A 19,274-nucleotide genomic window follows, 5' to 3' on the forward strand; every position below is an offset into this window, starting at 1 on the left:
ATTTGTTGTCAGGTCGGTGTGGGATGGCTTCATTCGCGTGTCTTGCAGGTGGCTGGCTGTCCGCTCTGGTGACAGGATTGATGGGGCCACGCGGTCCCCCATCCTCCAGCAGGCTAGTTAGGCACACGGTGGCAGAAAGCTTGCAAGAGAACAATCAGAGGCAGACAAGGCCTCTTGAGCCCCAGGCCAGGAACTCGGGCAACATCCCTTCTGCCACATTCTACTGACTAAAGAAAGTCAGTCATTTCAGTTTCAGGGGTAGGCGAGACCCCAAAGGCATCAGTGCAGGAAGAGAAGGAGCATGGGGGTCATTTTTGTCATCAGTTCACCATTGTACCTGGAGTGAGAGCTTTTCCTTGAACGGATCACCGTGGACATCAAGGAAAGAGAGAACAAAATCGGAGTAGCTAGAGAGATGGTTGTGTGGACAAAAGGGAAACCATCCTGTAGTGGAGACAGAATGAGCAGCACAGGGAACAGAGGAAGAGGTTGGAGACACAGACTAAATCAAACCTCCATTCCAATAATTACTTCTACACTGCCCGCCCGTTTCTGGTGCTTACTACATGAAACACGATCCCACTAAATCCTCTCTCACTCCTACTAGGGAGGTTCTACTATGAATCCCATCTTATAGATGAGGGAATCAAGGTTCCGAGAGGATTAGGTAATTTTTTTTTTTTTTAATTTATTTGACACAGAGAGACACAGCGAGAGACGGAACACAAGCAGGGGGAGTAGGAGAGGGAGGAGCAGGCTTCCCGCAGAGCAGGGAACCCGATGCGGGGCTTGATCCCAGAACCCCAGGACCATGACGTGAGCTGAAGGCAGGACGCTTAACGACTGAGCCACCCAGGTGCCCCGAGGATTAGGTAATTTGTAGAGAGACTCGTGGATGAGAGATGCGGGACACAAGACTTGAAGACAAATCTTTTGGTGTCAAGCATTGGCCCTAGCCAGGGCTCTGTTCTGTCTTTAGGGCAACTTGTTTCTCTGTCCCCCGCTCAGGCCCCCTGTCCAGGCCTGGACTGCTGCAGCACCTGAAGACTTCCCAGTCTGATTACTTCCAGCCGATTTTTTTTCCTATAAAGGGCCAGAGAGTAAATATTTGCAGGATTGTGTTGCAGTTATTCAGCTCTGCCAGTGTAGGCTGACTTGAGCCAGGGATGGTATATAAAGGAATGGCACAGCTGTAAAAACTTTACTTACAAAAACAAATGCATTGCCAACCCTTGCTTAATCCATCCTCCTCCACCTTGCAGCCAGAGTGAGCCAAACTCAAAGGCCACCTGCCATTCCTTGCTTAAAGTGGTTCACCAGTTATCTCTGGGGATCAGTCCAAACCTTTATCATGGTATCCAGCCCTGTGATCGAAGTGTGGCCCCTGGGGCCACCGGCATCACCATCACGTGATGGAGCTTGTTAGGAAAGCAGAATCTCAGGTCCCCAGCTCAGACCAGCTGGATCAGAATGTGCACTCTAACCAGACTCCCAGGTGGTTTGCTCATTCCGGTTTGAGAAGCTCTGGCTTCAAGACCCCTGTATCCTCCTTCTCCCACCTCATCCTTTGCCGCTGGAGCCTCTTCCCTCCCGCCCACCCCCACTTTCCAGCCAAACTGAAATGCTCCATTCATCTCTGTCCTTGATACATTGCTCTCCCGCCCAGCTCCCTCCACTTAGCGAATTCCTACCAACCGCCAGATCTCAATGTAGATGTCACTTCTTCCGAGCAGCCTTCCCTGAAATTCCCGAACCGCATAAGGTGCCCCTCTTGTTTCCTTAGCCCTTCCTCACCACCACCCACCACACTGCATGGAAACCACGGAACTGCCTACCTCTCACAATGAGTTTGCGAGCTCCTGACAGAGAGACCACATCCGTCTGGGTCACCGCATGGGTCCTCAACACTGGGGACAGTAACCACTCAACAGCTACTTGTGGGAAACCGAACAAAACATACCCACCACCTCTCCCTGGGCCAAGGATCCTACACAACACTGTTTCATCAGCCTGTGGCTGCAGGTTCTCTCAACTTTCACCTGGCTCCAAGGCTTTGAGGAGTCCTGCATCATCTCCAAGATTCCATCTTTCAGTAAGCCCCGTGGTTTTTCACTATTAGCAAATGTTTACCATTTGGAGAGGGCCCGAGGGCCTAAGAGATTTCTGAGCAAAATTCTTGAGCAACAAATTAGCTACAGGCCAAGACCTGAATTGTGTTATGGGGTATGTGTGGGAGCCAGGCAGAAGGTTCTAGGCAAGGAAAAAGCCTTGAAGGCAAGACCCCAGGCTGCAAACCTATAGAACTGTGAACTAACATCCTTGTCCGCCTGTGTACAGTGCCAACTGTATACAATTATTCTAGCGTTGCTGAGTGGGAAAAGACTCCCAGACACCCAGATGCTGAAAGCGAGTGAGCTTGTATAAGGAATCATAAGCCAGGGCATCCACAAGCTGCCCTTCAGGAAGAGGAGAGCCCTCCCCAAATCTGACATTCAGTCCAGAGTTTTCTACAAGTTCCTTTATTAACAAAGCAAAGTATAAAAGAACAGGCCCCCCTCAAAAAACCCAAAAGATTAAAAGTGCAAATTTACTCCAACCTGAAATAGAAAACAAATGGCTGGCCCCAACTGTTTGGGCCATGGAAATGTGGTGTGATCTAAAACTTTTAATCACACACCTGTAGCAGCGGGATCATATTTGATTAACCCTTTGGTCTCTGTTATCGGAACAAACCATATACTATGACTGCAGCCAGCAGACTGCATCAGAGTACACAGCTGGGGGTCAGAATACACATTTAAAATAACAATAAAATAAGAGGAATGTTTTAAAGTCAAGTCACTGAATCAAGGCACAATTATATTTTAAAGCAAATGGTGCTAAAAATATTCCTGAATATCTGATACTTCAAAAACCAGATTACATATCATTTTTTTAGGCTATTCTCTCTGTATAGATGATTGCATATTATCTTCACCCTCTCCCAACTTATACTTGCTAAATTCCCATCAAACCATGTGCTATGTAGGTATAAAAGAAAATAAACAGTAGTGTCTAAGTAACAGACGTGTGATTTAAAAAAAAAAAAAATTAACAAACACCAAGATGATAACACTGAACTTTTTTCCCTCTCAAGGGTCACTGGAAATGTTAATGAGGTTCATTTCCCCCACTACTGGGGAAGGTGGTAATAGCCTTCCTCCAGGTGGGTAGGGATAAGTTAAGTCTTCTTAAGTGAAGTCAAAGGCCACATTTTATAGAAAGAGTGACTTACTCCATGAGGTTAAAAAAAGAGATGCTTTGGAAGCATGTTTGGTTCATCCCTTCTGAATGCGAGGATGTCAGTTTTGGTGGAAGCCAACAGTGTTCTCGGCGGTGGGCATGGTAACAAGCCTAAGAAGCTTGGCCTGAAGACCCAGCACTGGTTTTCTGGGGTCCAAGGCCACCCACCATCACTGCTAAGCCACAGTCTGGGAGACTACTTAAAAAAAATGACTAATTTAAAAATCAGAACAAAATACAAATCAAAAAGAAACAAGTTATTCTGCAATCCTTCCTGATTACTCATCTGTGAACTCCGAGACAGAGCACCGACTCACCAGGAAGGAAATGCCAAGAACTGGCCCCCAGTGGTTTGCTTGGAGGATGTGTAGCTGGACAAGAACAGCTCCAGGATCGAGGGTCCTTCTGGGAACTATGAGTTAAGTGTTATCTGTGGCCCTGTTATTTTTATTTTTTTATTTTTTTGGTTTGTTTCTATAATAAAGCTTAGCTCTGAGAGATAAGGACTTGAAATATCACACCCCCAACTATGTATAATGACATCTCCAGAACAATAAATATAACCTTATATATACTTGGAGGATTAACCATGTTCAGCAGGGGTCGCAAACTGGTGGCCCCAGGCTCAAGCAAATGCTCTGTTTGGCCCACTTGGTGTGTGGGACAATTTAAAATGATTTTGTTTAAAAATGAGAAAGTTTCACTTTAAAAAAAAAAGAATCCTGATTTCCGGCCCCTCCCTCCCTTTTTCCCAGCACAGAGCTGACCAATGGCTGCCCTGTTTAAGAGGGGCATAGCCCCCCACCACCCACCCACCCGTTCCCGGACTGATCTCCCTGCCTTGCTTCCGCAGGCTGCTGAGTTTGCGACCCCTGGCTTGAAATAGCACATACCTAAAAATGTTTTTCCTACCCAAACCTCTTGCACCCTCATGTGATTCCCCCCCTCCCCTGGGGTTCCCCTTCTCGCCATCTCTTCCTTCACTTCCCTCTTAAGGCCTCTCTCCTGAATTCTTCAGATTTCTCTTGGTTCCCTTGCTCTCGGTCTCCCTTCTTACAGCTTCTTCCATTTCCTCTTGCAAAAAAACGTCTCCTTTTCTCAGCCCACAACGAGCCTTCCAGGATGGCTCCCAAGACTGGCCAGTGGGAGTTACTGAAGGGTGTCTTCAGGCAAAATGGCTGAGTCATCGTCCCCAGAACTTTTCTTCCGGCACTGGCTGGACAGTTAATCTTTTTTTTTTTTTTTTTTTTTTACCACGAGCAATTTGGAGGCTTGTATAAGAATCTTTGCATACATTAATCTCTAGTACCAAGTATACACCAAAAATGTGTACATTTCAGATCAAGGAGGTGATGGAGCCCTGATAAAAGACAGAATTGAGCTTAATTTAAGTGCCTCGGGCAACCATCACACCTGGCTAATATGCCATATTATTTCATTTGTACACAGTACATGTTTGGGACCACTACACATTGATCAAAATTGATCGAAATCTAGGTTTTGGTTGCCATGTACAGAGAACAATTGCTCAGCATGGCGCTTAAATAAAACATTAATATTTTAACAATTCACAAACACAATGCCCCATTAATTAAAAAATAATAATAAAATTTAAAAATCTTGAGGATGGATGAGGCTTTGGGTAATTAACCTGAAAAAAAATAACAAAAACACTACAAGAACAAAAATGTTACCAGATTTAAACTTCAAAAGACTAGCAAGATAAAAAAAAAAAGGAAGCTATCAACTCAACTAGAGACATTTGGAAAGTTCAGCTTTTAAAGCTTTATAATCCTTCCAATAGCCTTGCTGTTCCCCATTTCAGTAGACTTAACAAGACTACAGGGGGAATTGGGGCTGATATGGAAACATTATAAATATATATATATATAAAGATCTACTTACTCTTTGCATCTGTTTTAATAAGTAATTTTAAGAAACACTCTGCAGTTTATATCTTTGTAGGAAGTTGGTAGACTGATCCCTTTACTAAACTCAGTACCTTATGACCTAACACTGACCTTAAAAACTGGGAATGACCTTTGTGATATCAAGAGGAACTGTCCCCACAACCTCAAAGAGAGGGCATGACATTTGCAACTGTTTCTCTTACAGTCCAAGGTTGCAAAGGATCTAAGAAGTCTCTGCAGCTCCCACGAGGATCCCCTGCAAATCATTTATTCACAATGATTTCCTGCAGTGGCCAAGTTGGTCCCCTAAAGAAACTTTAAAGAATTCCCTCAGAATAACCCCGAAGCTAAACAATGGCCCTATTCAGGTGGCTATTTCTGTCTTCCAAGTTTTACCTTTTAGAGTCTAAGGAAATACATGTCTTTGTCAAAAATATTAAAAAGTCCCAAAGTCTAACACTGGGTGGGACTGGCTGCATTTTCTATTAGGCAAGCAGATGATGGACTATTCTGAACCTAAACCTAAAGTGAGTTGGGGATATTGATGTCCAAAGAGAAAAAACAGCAGACTGTTGGCCAAGAGCTGTCACCCGCACCTCTCTCCTCGGCTGACTGCTGATCCGTGGTCAGGGAGCACAGAGCCGAAGATACTGAAGTCTATGGGAAATGCTTTACAAGACCTGGGCCGAATCAGCCGCTCCTCCAAGTCGGCCTTAGGACCACTTAAAGGCCGCCAGGGGGATGGGAGGGAAACGCGGTGACCACTAACCATCACTGAGCACTGACTCTGGGAGCTAACTACATGCTAGGCACTACGGCAGGCATTTGCTCATTATCTCATGAAACTCAGAAAGACATTTCCATGCAGAGGAGTTTGTTCAAAAGGCTTCAAACAACAACAAATGTTTCCGCCTCCGGCCAGCAGCAAGCTCTGGTGAGTCACCTGGATAGGCAAAGACTGAAATGTGTCTTTCTCAAAACCCAACCTGTTTTCCCTGCTCACCGGTATGGTCCTAAACACATATTTTTTGCTACTTGGCGCCCCTGGCTCACAGTGCGCTCTCCATGAATGCCTGCTGACTGGTACATACCGTAGGGCGTGCCCGCAGGATGTTAAGCAAGCCTGCTTTTTAAGACTGCACATTTCTTTATAATAAAGGTAACTGGCCTCCCTTTTGGATGCAACACTTGGCAGTGGCAATTACCACAAAATGAAAGGACTGATCAAAATAAAGTGCTATTTGCTCTGGAAGTTTCTCTAACCAACTCTTGACTGCCCCTCAACACATGTGACTTAATTCTTTGCAGTCCTGTCAAACACCCGTGATTGCACCACTTAAAAAACACATTAATATTAATTTGAATAGTGAAAACTGTATTCCTCAGAACATTAGCCCCTAGAATAGAACTTCAATTCCAGTTGTAGATAAAGATTCCGATTTTTTAAAAGACAACCAGGAACCCAGGACGGAGCAAATAGTTATAGGGGGAAAAAAAAATAGCTTCTTAAAATTTGGGGGCCAGAGATCTGTCTCAAAAACTGACAGAGGGAACTTTCTCTGCAGCTAGTTCTTGTTTCCTTTATTGGGCTTCCCTAAAAGCTGGATCCTTTGCAGAATCATTCCACACAAACCAACATTTGAACCAACTCTTAGCTGCTGGTGTTGGAGGTCTTTCTGTAGCTTGCTAAGGATACGCTGGATTGTGGAGTCAGGGGGGACATATAAGCCACCATACGTCACCCGCCAAATTTTCCATCACCTTTGGCACCTCATTTCCTTGCATTAAACTGGCTTCGTTGCCATCCCCACCCCATCTGGTGGGAGAGGCTTTAGGAGCATTAGGCCGGGTGGGGGCACTGTCAAGGTTTATGGCTGATCTTCAGGGAACCCCTGCGTGCGCTGACTCCGGGGTGGGGGGCACCTGGCAAGGTAGCGAGGACCCCCGTAGCCCCGGAGAAGTTGGGGCAGCCTTCGCCAGGTGGACAGCAACCGCGCCGCTGCAAGTTCCCGGGCGTGCCTGTCGAAAGCAGCCAGGAGATCAACGGGGGCAGCTTCACGCAGTACCTTGGGCAGCGGGCCCACCTCGGCAGCCGCCCCACCAGGGCCCAGGACGCAGTGGAAGAGCGTATGGCGTCTCAGCAGGCAGTCCCTAAGGAACTGCACTAACTCCTCCAACCGCTCGCCCAGGTGCGCCTCGTCCCAGCCTGAAGCAGGAGACCCCTCCCGCAGCAGCACCGCCAGCAGCACTGTCTTGAGCATGTATGAGGACAGGATGCGTCCCCACTGGGTGGCGGCCGTCGGGTCCAGCCCGCGGGCGCCCAGGTCTCGCAGAGCTTTAAGCAACTGCAGGCACTTGAGGTAGCAGGCACCTGGAGGGGCCCGTTCCTGCAGCCAGCTCAGCAGCTTCTGCTCCTGCCGAGCTGTGTTCACACCCCACAGTGCATCCGTGCGCAGGCCTCCAGGGAGCTCCGACAGAGGCCCAACGGGCGAGGGGGATGGTGGCGGTGCCACGAGGAAAACGCCGTCGCCCAAATGCACAGCGGGGATGAGACGCACTGCCATGGAAAGGCGGCAGCAGCCGTAGTCGGTGCGGCAGGGCAGGATGTGCAGGGTGGGAGCCTGCTCCAGGCCGCCCGGGGTCAGGCTGACCCGACAACGCCCCTCCAGACTGTAGCGCACGGTGGCCAGGGAGCGCTGCAGGTGCGCCTGGAACCAGCGCAGCACCAGCGCGGCAGAGAGGTGACGCCGCCCGAGCACGTCCACGCAGAAGCCGTCGGCGAAGGGTTTGCAGTCCCGCAGCCAGTGGCTCCCGGAGGCCCCGGGCGGCGCCTTGAGGGCGCACACGAAGCAGCCGCGGAAGGCGGGGGCCAGCGCGGGCTCGGCGCCCAGGCTCCGCGGCTCCAGCGCCACCAGCGGCGGGAGACGCAGCGGCACCAGCACGTCGAAGCCGTCGGGCCGCCGGATTTTGTGTTGCTCGTAGGCGCTGCCCACTTGGATGAAGTCTCCACGGAAGGCCAACGCCAGCGCCCCGCCAGGGATGGGGCCGGGGGACCCGCGGGCGCGGCCAGCCCGCACCAGCTCGCCTACGATTCGGCTCACGTGCGCCTTGCTGTGGCCCAGCACGTGCGGGGACAGGCGCACCTCGTGCTCGTAGTAACTCTCCAGCAAGATGCCAAGACTCGGCTCTCGGAAGTGTCTAGGAGAGAAGGTCGGGTGGCTCCCCAGGCGAGGAGACCCTGGCAGGAAGCGCTGCCGAACAGCGTGGCGACAGCGCAGGAGGATGTAGCCAAGGAGGAGCAGGACGGCCACCTTGAGCAGCGGGAAGCCGCCGTCCGCACCGTCGGGGGGCTCGGCCCGGGCGCCCCCGCTTCCCCGCAGGACATGGTAGAGGCACACGAGGGCAGTGCAGAGGCCGGTCACCAGGGGCCAGAAGACGCGCAGATTGAGGGTGTAGTGCACCGACATACCGGGCGCCCGGGGCAGCGGCGGCCTTGCAGCCCAGGGCGCGAGCCCCGGCGGCGCCCCCGGCCCAGCATGCGGGCAGCGCCCCGGCAGCCCCGCGGTCCCGGTCTCCTTCGCCTCCGCGGCGGCTCCCCCCTCGCAGGGCCGGGGGAAGGCGCCCTCCAGCTCGGCCTCCTCTCCCAGCTCAAGTTTTCCTTCCAGCTGCGGCCCGCCCTGCACTCCCGGGCCCCGGGCCGCGCCCTGCGCCGGCCGCACACTGCGTCCCGCCCGGCGCCCCTCCCCGCCCGGCGGCCCGGCGCGCTGCCCGCGGCCAGCTTCCGACCCGGCCCGGCTCGCCTCCTACCCTGCGCGGCACTGTCGGGCACCCCCTCGGCGCTCGTTCCCGCTCTCCTCCGCGCTTGTTGCCGTTACTCGGCCCCAGGAGCTTCCTCTTCCGAGAGGACAGGAGTCCGCGCCAGCCAGCGGGGAGGAAATGCCGAAGTCTGGAGCCGTGCGCGGAGCCGCCGGGTGGCGTGGCCCCCTCCCCGGCCTCCGCCTTAAAGCGACGCGGGGCGGCGGGAGGGACTTCAGGACGCGCCTGGAACTGGCTTCTCGCGGGTCACCCCCCGCCCCCCTCCCCGAAGGCAGAACCGGGAAGGGCCTGATCCCGGGGCGGTGGCCTCGTCCCGGGAGCCTCTGGAGTGGTGCTCACATAAAGTTACACGGGGAAGTTGAGAAGGAGAAGAGGGCTCACACCCAGGGTGTCCCTCCCCGCCCCCAGCCAAGCGAGTCGTGGCGCTGGTGGCGTGGCAGGCTCTGGCACGGAAGTGGCCGCTGCCCCACCGTGCTGCCGTCCCTTATTCAAACCAGTATTTACTGAGCACCTACTACGCGCGAGGCAGTAGGCTAGGAGCTGGGGAAACAGCAGTGGGCAGGATGAGCCGAGGTTTGTGCCCCTCGTAAAGCTTACAGCCTTTCTAAAAAAGGAAACCAAAAGAGAAAGGATCCCGTAGCAGAAAATGCTCTGAAAGAAACAAAACGGCGCGAGGGAGTGAGAAGGTGGGGGCTGCTCCATGGAAGCTGGAGGCTCACTGCGGGCTGACGTTTGGTCTGCGATCTGAAGGAGGAGGAGCCAGCCTTGGGAATATCAATTTCAGCTTTTACAGAGGACTGACTGTGTGCCAGTATTGTGCTAATCACCTTCCACATACTCCCTCCTCATGTCAATCCTATGAAATGTACACTTGTTATTTTCCCCATTTTTCAGTTAAGGAAACTGGGACTTAGCCGGGTTCGGGGACTTGCCCAGGATCACACAGCTTTAGCAGAGCTGTGCCTTGAATATAGGCATCTAGATCCAGAGAAGCCAGGGGGCAGGACTCAGAGAGGGGGACAAGGGAGTCTCGTCCTCAACTGCTAGGAATTCGTCTGTGTCCTTTGTCAGGACCTGCATTGAGACCTCAGTCCTCCGGAAGTGTTTTGTTTTTTGTTGTTTTTTTTTTTAAAGATTTTATTTATTTATTTATTTGAGAGAGAGAGAGAGAATGAGAGAGCACAAGAGGCGGGAGTGGGAGAGGGAGCAGCAGACTCCCCGCTGAGCAGGGAGCCCGATGCGGGACTCAATCCCGGGACTCCAGGATCATGACCTGAGCTGAAGGCAGTCGCTTAACCAACTGAGCCACCCAGGAGCCCCGGAAGTTTTGTTTTGTTTCATAACAGGGAACACTCCCTGAAATAATCTGGATTTGTTTAGTTAAACTGGATTTATTGAAATAATTACCTTTATTTATTTATGCTCATTACACCTTCCCACCCCCCGCCGAACACCATTTAAGGAGAGCAAAGGTGAATGTATTAAAACTGTCATAACTGGGGCGCCTGGGTGACTCAGTCGTTAAGCGTCTGCCTTCGGCTCAGGTCATGGTCCCAGGATCCTGGGATCGAGCCCCGCATCGGGCTTCCTGCTCCACGGGAAGCCTGCTTCTCCCTCTCCCACTCCCCCTGCTTGTGCTCTCTCTCTCTCTCTCTCTCTCTCTCTCTCTCTCTCTCTCGCTGTGTCTGTCAAATAAATAAATAAAATCTTTAAAAAAATAAAACTGTCAGAACTCAGCTGCCCTCTAGGACTCAGGACACAGAGGATGACTCCTGAGTTAAGCATCTGGATGACTCCCAGGAAATCCTGGGTTGAGCCTCTTAGAGCTAAGGAGACCTGCTTTCAGATCCCACCTCTACTTTTATTAGCTCTGGACCCCTGCTCTACTAGTCCAGGTTCTTCGGGTTGCAAGTGACAGAATCACAGCTTAAAAATATCTTATTGTGTCATGTTAAGTGAGACCTCTTTTCTAAGCTGGGGGCACTCTCTGCCAGGCCTTCCTTCTCCATAGGCCCCTGGCCGCTCTAACGTCACCTCCTCATATTAACCTCGGTGCCGAGGAAGAGAGCTGTGCTTGCCTGAAAATTGTAGCAGATGTCATGCCTAGAGATAGTTTTGAGAAATATGCTAAAAGTGACCAAGTTAGGGGTGCCTGGCTGACTTGACTGGTAGAGCATGCTACTCTTGATCTCGGAATTGGGATTCGAGCCCCATGTTGAGGGTAGAATTTACTTTGGAAAAAAAAAATTTTTTAAATAAATAAATAGGCTCTGTGCTCAGCCCAGAGTCAGCTTCTCCCTCTCCCTCTGTCACTCCCCCTTGCGCCTGCACTCTCTCGCTCTCAAATAAATAAAATCTTACCAAAAAACCCGGGGATGTCTGGGTGGCTCAGTCGTTTAAGCGTCTGCCTTTGGCTCAGGTCATGATCCCAGGGTCCTGGGATCGAGCCCCGCATCGGGCTCCCTGCTCAGCGGGGAGTCTGCTTCTCCCTCTGCGCCCCCCCACCCTTGTGCTCGCACTCTCTCTCTCTCTGATAAATAAATGTGGCCAAGTTAGAGAATGCACTGATAAACCTGGCCTGGGCTGGTGCTATGGACTGAGTTGTGTCCCCCCAAAATTAAAACCCTAACCCCTAATGTGACTGTATTTGGAAACAGCTTTTCAGTGGTCATTAAGGTTAAATGAGGTTATAACGATGGGCCCTAACGCAGCAGAACTGGTGTCTTATAAGAAGAGGAAGGGGCACCAGGGTGGCTCAGTCGATTGAGCCCGGACTCTTGGTTTCGGCTGAGGTTATGATCTCACGGGTCCTGGGATCCCACCCCAAGTGGGGCTCCTTGCTCAGCGGGGAGGCTGCTTGGAGAGTCTCTCCCTCTGCCCCTCTCCCCATGCCCGCGTGCATGCGCGTGCCCTCTCTCCCTCTCTCTCTCTAAAATAAATAAATCTTTTTTTTTAAAGATTTTATTTATTTGACAGAGAGAGACACAGCGAGAGAGGGAACACAAGTAAAGGGAGTGGGAGAGGGAGAAGCAGGCTTCCCATGGAGCAGGGAGCCTGATGCGGGGTTCGATCCCAGGACCCCAGGATCATGACCTGAGCCGAAGGCAGATGCTTAACAACTGAGCCACCCAGGCGCCCCTAAAATAAATAAATCTTAAAAAAAAAAAAAAAAAAGATGAAAAGGCAGAGCGGTCTCTTTCCATACATACACACACGCCAAGGAAAGACCTTGTGAGGACACAGCAAGAAGGTGGCCATCTGTGGGCCAGGGGGAGAGCTTGCACCAGGACCCTCTGTACCTTGACCTTGGGCTCTCCAGCCTCCGCAACTGTGGGAAAATAAATTTCTGTTGCTTAAGCCATCCAGTCTACGGTATATGGAGCCCCAGTTGACTAACACGGTTGGAGGTGGGGTGAGCCCTGCTCAAACCATGGGGACTGTGGGAGGGGTATCCCTCATGAAAAGTCACAACACTACGCTGGAAGAAGGGGGATGTTTGGCATGCAAAAACAACAGGTGGCCACCATTTGGGGATAAATCTCTTAATCCCTCACTTTGCTTCAATCTCCCCTATAATCTATGAAGGGGGGGTTAAGAAAGTAACATGTTCTCCCTAGCGGAAATGGTGGTGTGCTGTCTTCAGCCATACAAAGAAGGGCAACTCTCGATCATAGGTCAGCAAACACTTTTTGTAAAAGGCCAGAGAATAAATATTTCAGGCCCTACAGTCTCTGCTCTTACGACTTGGGTCTGCTGTTATAGACCCAAAGCAACTGTATTCATTTCCTGGGGCTGCCCGGGAGCTTAAAACAACAGAAATTTTTCTCTCACAGTTCTTGAGGGCAACGGGGCTATGCTCCCTCAGAAGCCTTTAGGGGAGGATCCTTTCTGGCCTTGTCCAGCTTCTGGTGGCCCCAGGCCTTCCTTGGCTTGTGGCCACATCACTCTGCTCTAATCTCTGCCTCTCTCTTCCTACAGGCTTCTCCTCTGTGTCTGTAACTTTTCTTTTTCTGTTTCTTGTAAGGACACGTGTCACTGGGTGTAATCCTAGTGATCTTATCTGGAGATCCTTAACTTAATTACGTCTGCAAAGATTCTCTTCCCAAATAAGTTCACATTCACAGGTTTCAAGGGTTAGGACGGGGACATATTTTTGGGGGGGGGTGTATTAGAAGAGCCTCAGTTTTCCTTCCTATGTGTCTCCTTTACTACTCACACTGCATACCCCGCTTCTGACATTTCTGGCCATCCAACGTTGGTGGGGGGGGTTCCCCACAACAAGCAATTCTCTGCCACACCAGCTGGGTGTCTGACAATTTAACTCGATTCTGACACTATCTCCCTGGAGATGGTATCAGATCCCACAGGTTAAGAGCTCAGTCCCATAAGACTGGCCCCCCCCGCACTTCAGACACCAGTCACAAGAAGTAGGTCTCCCAGGTGACCCATTATTCTATCCAACTTGGCTATACATTGGAGATTCCTATAACCCCCTCCTTGGGTTTGATTAATTTGCTAAAACAGCTCACAGAACTCAGGAGGGCATGTTTACCAGTTTATTAAAGGACATGATAAAGATACTTCTGTCCCTGTGGAGTTGGGGTGTCCCCCTTTTTACAGGGTGTCTTGTCACCCTCCCAGTACATGGGTGTGTTCACCAACTTGGAAGCTCCCCAAACCCTGTACTCCTGCAATTTTATGGAGGCTTTCTCACATAGGCATGATCAATTATTAACTCAATTTTAGCCTCTTTCCCCCTCTCTGGAGAAGGGGAGGGGGCTGCTGAAAATACCAAGCTTCTAATCATCACTTGGTCTTCCTGGTGGAGCCATCCAGGAGCCCACCCAGAGTCACCTCATTAGAACAAAAGACTCTCCTAGTGCTGTTATCACCTAGGAAATTACAAGGGTTTTAGGAACTCTGTGCCAGGAACCAGGCGCAGAGACTAATATATATATTTTTTCTATTATCTCACAGTGGGCCACGATTGACCCCACTACACTGAGCAAATGATGTAACACTGTTACTGTTTTTCCTGCTTATAATCGATTTCCATAGCTCATTTCCTCCAAAGAGTTCAAGGTACAAGCCTCAGAACTTTGCCCTTGGAAAATCTCCTGTGTCAGAACAAACACAAAATCATTTATTATTAATTTATTACACACCTCTGTAGGTTCTGTGCCAGGCAGAGAGGAATGCAAAGGAAAACAGGGTGCTCTATCCACACAGTATGGGTAGATTCAGAAAACTGCCACCCTTTCAGTGACTTTAGATAATTATTTCCTTAAAAATGTCCTTTAATGTTTAATATTTGACAAGGCCACTCCTGCTTTATTTTTTTTTTAATAGATCAGCAAATATATACACACAGTCCTTCCAGCATTTCTGATACGCCAGAGGTGTGTCCCCCCGTGGAGGAAAAATGACACACTGATGAGAGGAAAAGAGAAGGCCGAGGTGACTCATTTCTCACGGGAGGCTTGGAGAAGGCTCACGGGTATGGGGATGAGACACATGATCAGGCTTTGAAGGATGGGAAAGGACATTAAAGATTTTATTTATTTGACAGAGAGAGACACAGCGAGAGAGGGAACACAAGCAGGGGGAGTGGGAGAGGGAGAAGCAGGCTTCCCGCCGAGCAGGGAGCCCGATGTGGGGCTCGATCCCAGGACCCTGGGATCATGACCTGAGCCGAAGGCAGACGCTTAACGACTGAGCCACCCAGGCGCCCCGGGAAAGGACATTATGCTTGATAAATATCGCCTCCTGGACGCAGCCCTTCCCAAGCAGCATTTCCTCAAATACTCGGAACAAGCCCAGCGAGGCAGATGCTGATATTAATGCCCTTTTGCATATGGGAAAAGTGCAGCTAATAGAAGGAGAGTAACTTATTCCCAGTCACACGGCTGGCAAACCTGACACTCCACTCCCTTTCGCATTGTAAAGGGTTTTACGGCACAGAAAGGGGGCATCCTGGGGATGCAGGTTAATTTGTGTGTCTATGTCCCTAACCAGGTGATGAGGTTCTTGGAAGCAGGGACTTTGCCAGATTCAACTTGGTATTCCCCAGCACCCAATGCCATGCTCGGCACTTCAGAGATTTGTTGAATGAACGAATAAGATTTTGAGCCGCAGAAATGCAGGGAGGCCATTTGGGGTAATGGTGACAGAATGCGCCATGCATTGGCGCATTCCAGGAGCACGTGACAGTGGTGGGGAGCAGGACATGAGTCCTGTTGTTGTGGGATTCTGGAGTTGGTGAACAGACACTGTGGCATTCACTGGCCATCCATGCCAGCCTTCTCCAGCAAGCCTTCTTCTGCATCTGAGGCTCGAAAGCTGAGCACATTCTTGGATTCTCTGGCACAGGGACAGAAGCTACTCAAGATGCCCACGTTGCTAGGATGGCTGACGGCAAGGGTGGGGTGGTTCTGCCCCCCACGGCTGGGTCTCGATTCCATAGGCAGCTCCTATGATGGCCAAGTTCTGCTGTGTGGCTTAGGAATCTTTTCTGGAAGGTGGGCTCAGAGTCCTTTCCTGCAGCTTTCTCAGTGTTCCTCTGACTGTATATGATAAATGGTCTATTGCTGTTTCTTTAAAAGTTTCCCGTTGGTTCTCCGATGCATGACTGTCACACAGCTCAACTCATAGTTAACTCAGAACACCCACGCTGGTCTGTCCTCTATTCAGAGAGACAAGCCCATCAGTCACACTTTTATGGATGTTACAGCAATGTCAAATTGATGCGTATATTTCTAAATATTTACTCTCCAGTGACTGCACCAGGACAGCCCCAACAAAGGAGCCTGCCACACAGCTTTGCCGACAATGCCACCACCCAATACTAGATGGTGACTAAATGACTCAAACCCATCTTTTCCCTTGGGGATTCTGAATGGGACAGAGAAGCCAAGAGGAAGCAGGATTCAGAATTAAGCGGAAGCCACAGAATACCCCAAGCCCTCGAGGAAACAGATACCATGGCAGGTCCGAGGAGGGTAGGAACGAGCAGCTGATCCAAGAATGGTGAGTGTCCGAGTCGATGTTGGGGCACTAAAGCCGCCACGTGCCTGGATGATGTTCCAGACCTCCTTCCTGTTTGAGGGACCAGCCGTGGCCTCTTTTCCTTGGATCCTTATAATAATCCCCACTGGGGTCTGAGGTCATGTGGGTGTGCCTCTTCCTGGTAACCCTGCTGCAGGGGTGGTGGTGGCATGAGGTGGGAAGGCATTTTAGCTCCATTTCCTAGAAAACAGAACCTAGAATGGCTTGCATATGAATGTGTTACTGGGGATGCAAACCCCATGGGAAGAAGTAACAGGACAAAGGAAGGGCAGGACAAGGAATTGTCAACACTGCATTGACCATAACTTAGTCACCTGATGGGATGTTGTGATATATAATAAGGTATACATATATGATTGGGGTGCCTGGGTGGCTCAGTTGGTTAAGCGTCTGCCTTCGGCTGAGGTCATGATCTCAGGGTCCTGGGATGGAGCCCCGCATTGGGATTCCTGCTCAGCAGGGAGTCTGCTTCTCCCTCTCCCTCTGCCCTCCTCCCAACGCCCCTGCTTGATCCCTCGCTCTTAAATAAATAAATAAGAAATATATATGGGCTTCATCCCCATTCCTGGCACAGAGCAACTAAAACCTTTGGAATTTCTGGGCACCTGGATGGCTCAGTCATTAAACATCTGCCTTCAGCTCAGGTCATGATCCCAGGGTCCTGGGATCGAGCCCCGCATCCGGCTCCCTGCTCAGCGGGGAGCCTGCTTCTCCCTCTCCCACTCGCCCTGCCTGTGTTCCCTCTCTTGCTGTCTCTCTGTCAAATAAATAAATAAAATCTTAAAATAAATAAGTAAATAAATAAATAAATAAAACCTTTGGAATTTCCTAAGTGAGGAAAGCAATCGAGGTGTCTTTTGTTATGTTAATGAGATGGAGAGTGGTTGCCAGGAGAATCAACCGAGTGATTAGGACATTGGGAACTTTTTTTTTTTTAAGATTTTATTTATTTATTTGACAGAGAGAGAGAGACAGCGAGAGAGGGAACACAAGCAGGGAGAGTGGGAGGGAGAAGCAGGCTTCCCGCCCAGCAGGGAGCCCGATGTGGGGCTCGATCCCAGGACCCTGAGATCATGACCTGAGCCGAAGGCAGACGCTTAATGACTGAGCCACCCAGGCGCCCCAGGACATTGGGAACTTTTAGTCCCACCGCCCTGACCTCCAGGACAGGAGCCAAGGGGTGTTGAATCAATCACCAATGGCCAATGAGTTAATCAATCATGCCTATACCATGAAACTTACATAAAAATCCAAAAGCTTGGGGTTTGGAGAGCTTCCAGTTGATGAACATGTGCAGATGGGGGAAGAGCAGTGCCTGGAAAGGACATGGAACACACACACACACACACCCCCACTGCCCTTTCCCAATACCTTGCCCCATACCTTCCACCTCTGTTCCGAAGTTATATCCTTTTGTAGTAAACCCGTAATCTACTAAGCAGAAGGTTTCTCTGAGTTCTGTGAGCCACTCTAGCAAATTAATCAAACCCAAGGCCAGAGGGTGGGGGTGTTGGAACCTCTGACCTATAGAACCTCTGATTGGTCAGAAGCCCAGGTGACAGCCTAGCCTTGTGAATGGCATCTAAAGTGCGGTGGTGAGGGGCCATCTTGTGGGACTGAGCCCTTAACCTGTGGGATCTGACTCTGTCTTCAGATACATAGTGTCAGAATTGAGTTGAACTGCAGGACACCCAGTTGGTGTTGGAGAATTGCTTGGTGGTGTGGGAGAAATCCCTTCCACACATTGGGATTGGTCCCAGAATCATACATGGCCACAGAGAACAGCAAAGGAGGCTGGGAAATGTAGTCCTTATCCTAGATAGCACGCATCCTGCTAAAAATAAGTGCTTTATTACTATGGAAAAGAAAGGAAATAAATATTAGGGGACGATTATCAGCCTTTGCAGTAGCAGGCGACCAACAGTATCTGCTCCAAGGGCTGCTGTTGGATCAGTTCTGTCCTAATTGTGATTCATTATTTGTGTGATTATTAAATAAATGTTTGTATTTCTAAATCTACTGTAAGAGTTTTTGCGAACAGGGACCATAACTGTCTCGTACACACTCAATTGTCACCCCTCTCTCCACCCATCAGTTCCAGCTCACTTTTGGTACATTTCAAAGGCACAATTTCTAATTGTTGAATGGCTGCCTGAATGGAAGAATGAATCTTATTTCAGAAGTCCAGCAAAGTATCCCTATATTGATAAAGAGCTTTCCACTGGAAAATGTCCTTCCCTGATCTCTGTTTTCAGAGACACTGTTTATTTAAGAGTCCTGAATAATGAAACCAACATCAGTCAAAGGCAAGCTTTGGTCTGGCAGAGATGAAGGGCCAAGAGAGAGCTAATGAGTCTGTAATGCAATTTGGTGCCAATAAAATGGCGCAATATTAAATTCAAGGCCATGAGATTTACACTAAAACCCAACACAATTAGAGAGTAAGAACCCGATCCCCCACCTGCTCCAGTTCTAGTTTGAGTCATTTTATGGACACAGACTTCCCACTGACATTGTCTGGTGATGTCATGGTGAGAATTTTGACAGTCATTAAATTTCTGGCTGGAGGGCCAACGCGGCCAGAGAGACTCAGAACCGAGAAGAACATAAAATCACTGAGTTCAGAAAGCCACTGTCTACAAAGTTAATGAATCAGATAGGAGACCTCCTCCTCTCTGTCTCCTGCTACCAATGAATGCGGTGATAAGGGTCAGTGTGTCCTCAGTGTTTGCTGCTTGGCTGGCAATGTTCTAATTAAGCTCTGTATGTAATTTAACTAATTCAACCCTCACCACACAGAACAACCTTATGAGGCAGGTTCTATCTTTATTTTGTCGATGGGGAAACTGAGGCATACAGGCAGGGTACATACTTTGCCCTAGTTCGTAGAGCCAGAAGCCAGCAGAGCTGGGATTGGAACCCAGGTTTCGTGTGCTGATAACCTGAACCACCCCCAAACTGTCTCGAGTCAATTGTTTCCAAATGGGCATCTGATGATGGTTCCTAGGGTCTGGGGCAAAAGAGCAAACTAAGACATATGATGAGAATTTTTCATAAAGTTCAATTTACGGTGGTGTCTCTTCTTACAGGGTAGGGACACTTCAAAGTCAGCACATAGCAAAAGAAAATTGTATTTCGTTCAAATTACCCTTGATAGATCAGCATAGGGATTTGGATTACACACTTGTCAAAACTCATTGA

General features: G+C 49.8%; 1 protein-coding gene across 1 annotated transcript; it reads right to left on the reverse strand.

Moving 5' to 3' along the window:
• Window positions 1-6,777: 6,777 nt before the first annotated feature.
• ITPRIPL2 (ITPRIP like 2) lies at window positions 6,778-8,659 on the reverse strand. Its single transcript, XM_021698245.1, has one exon. The coding sequence runs from the start codon at window positions 8,657-8,659 to the stop codon at window positions 7,061-7,063; it is 1,599 nt and encodes a 532-aa protein (XP_021553920.1). The 3' UTR covers window positions 6,778-7,060.
• Between the last annotated feature and the right edge of the window lie 10,615 nt (window positions 8,660-19,274).

The sequence above is a fragment of the Neomonachus schauinslandi genome, chromosome 5 (assembly GCF_002201575.2).
Source record: "Neomonachus schauinslandi chromosome 5, ASM220157v2, whole genome shotgun sequence".
NCBI classification, from domain to species: Eukaryota; Metazoa; Chordata; class Mammalia; order Carnivora; family Phocidae; genus Neomonachus; species Neomonachus schauinslandi.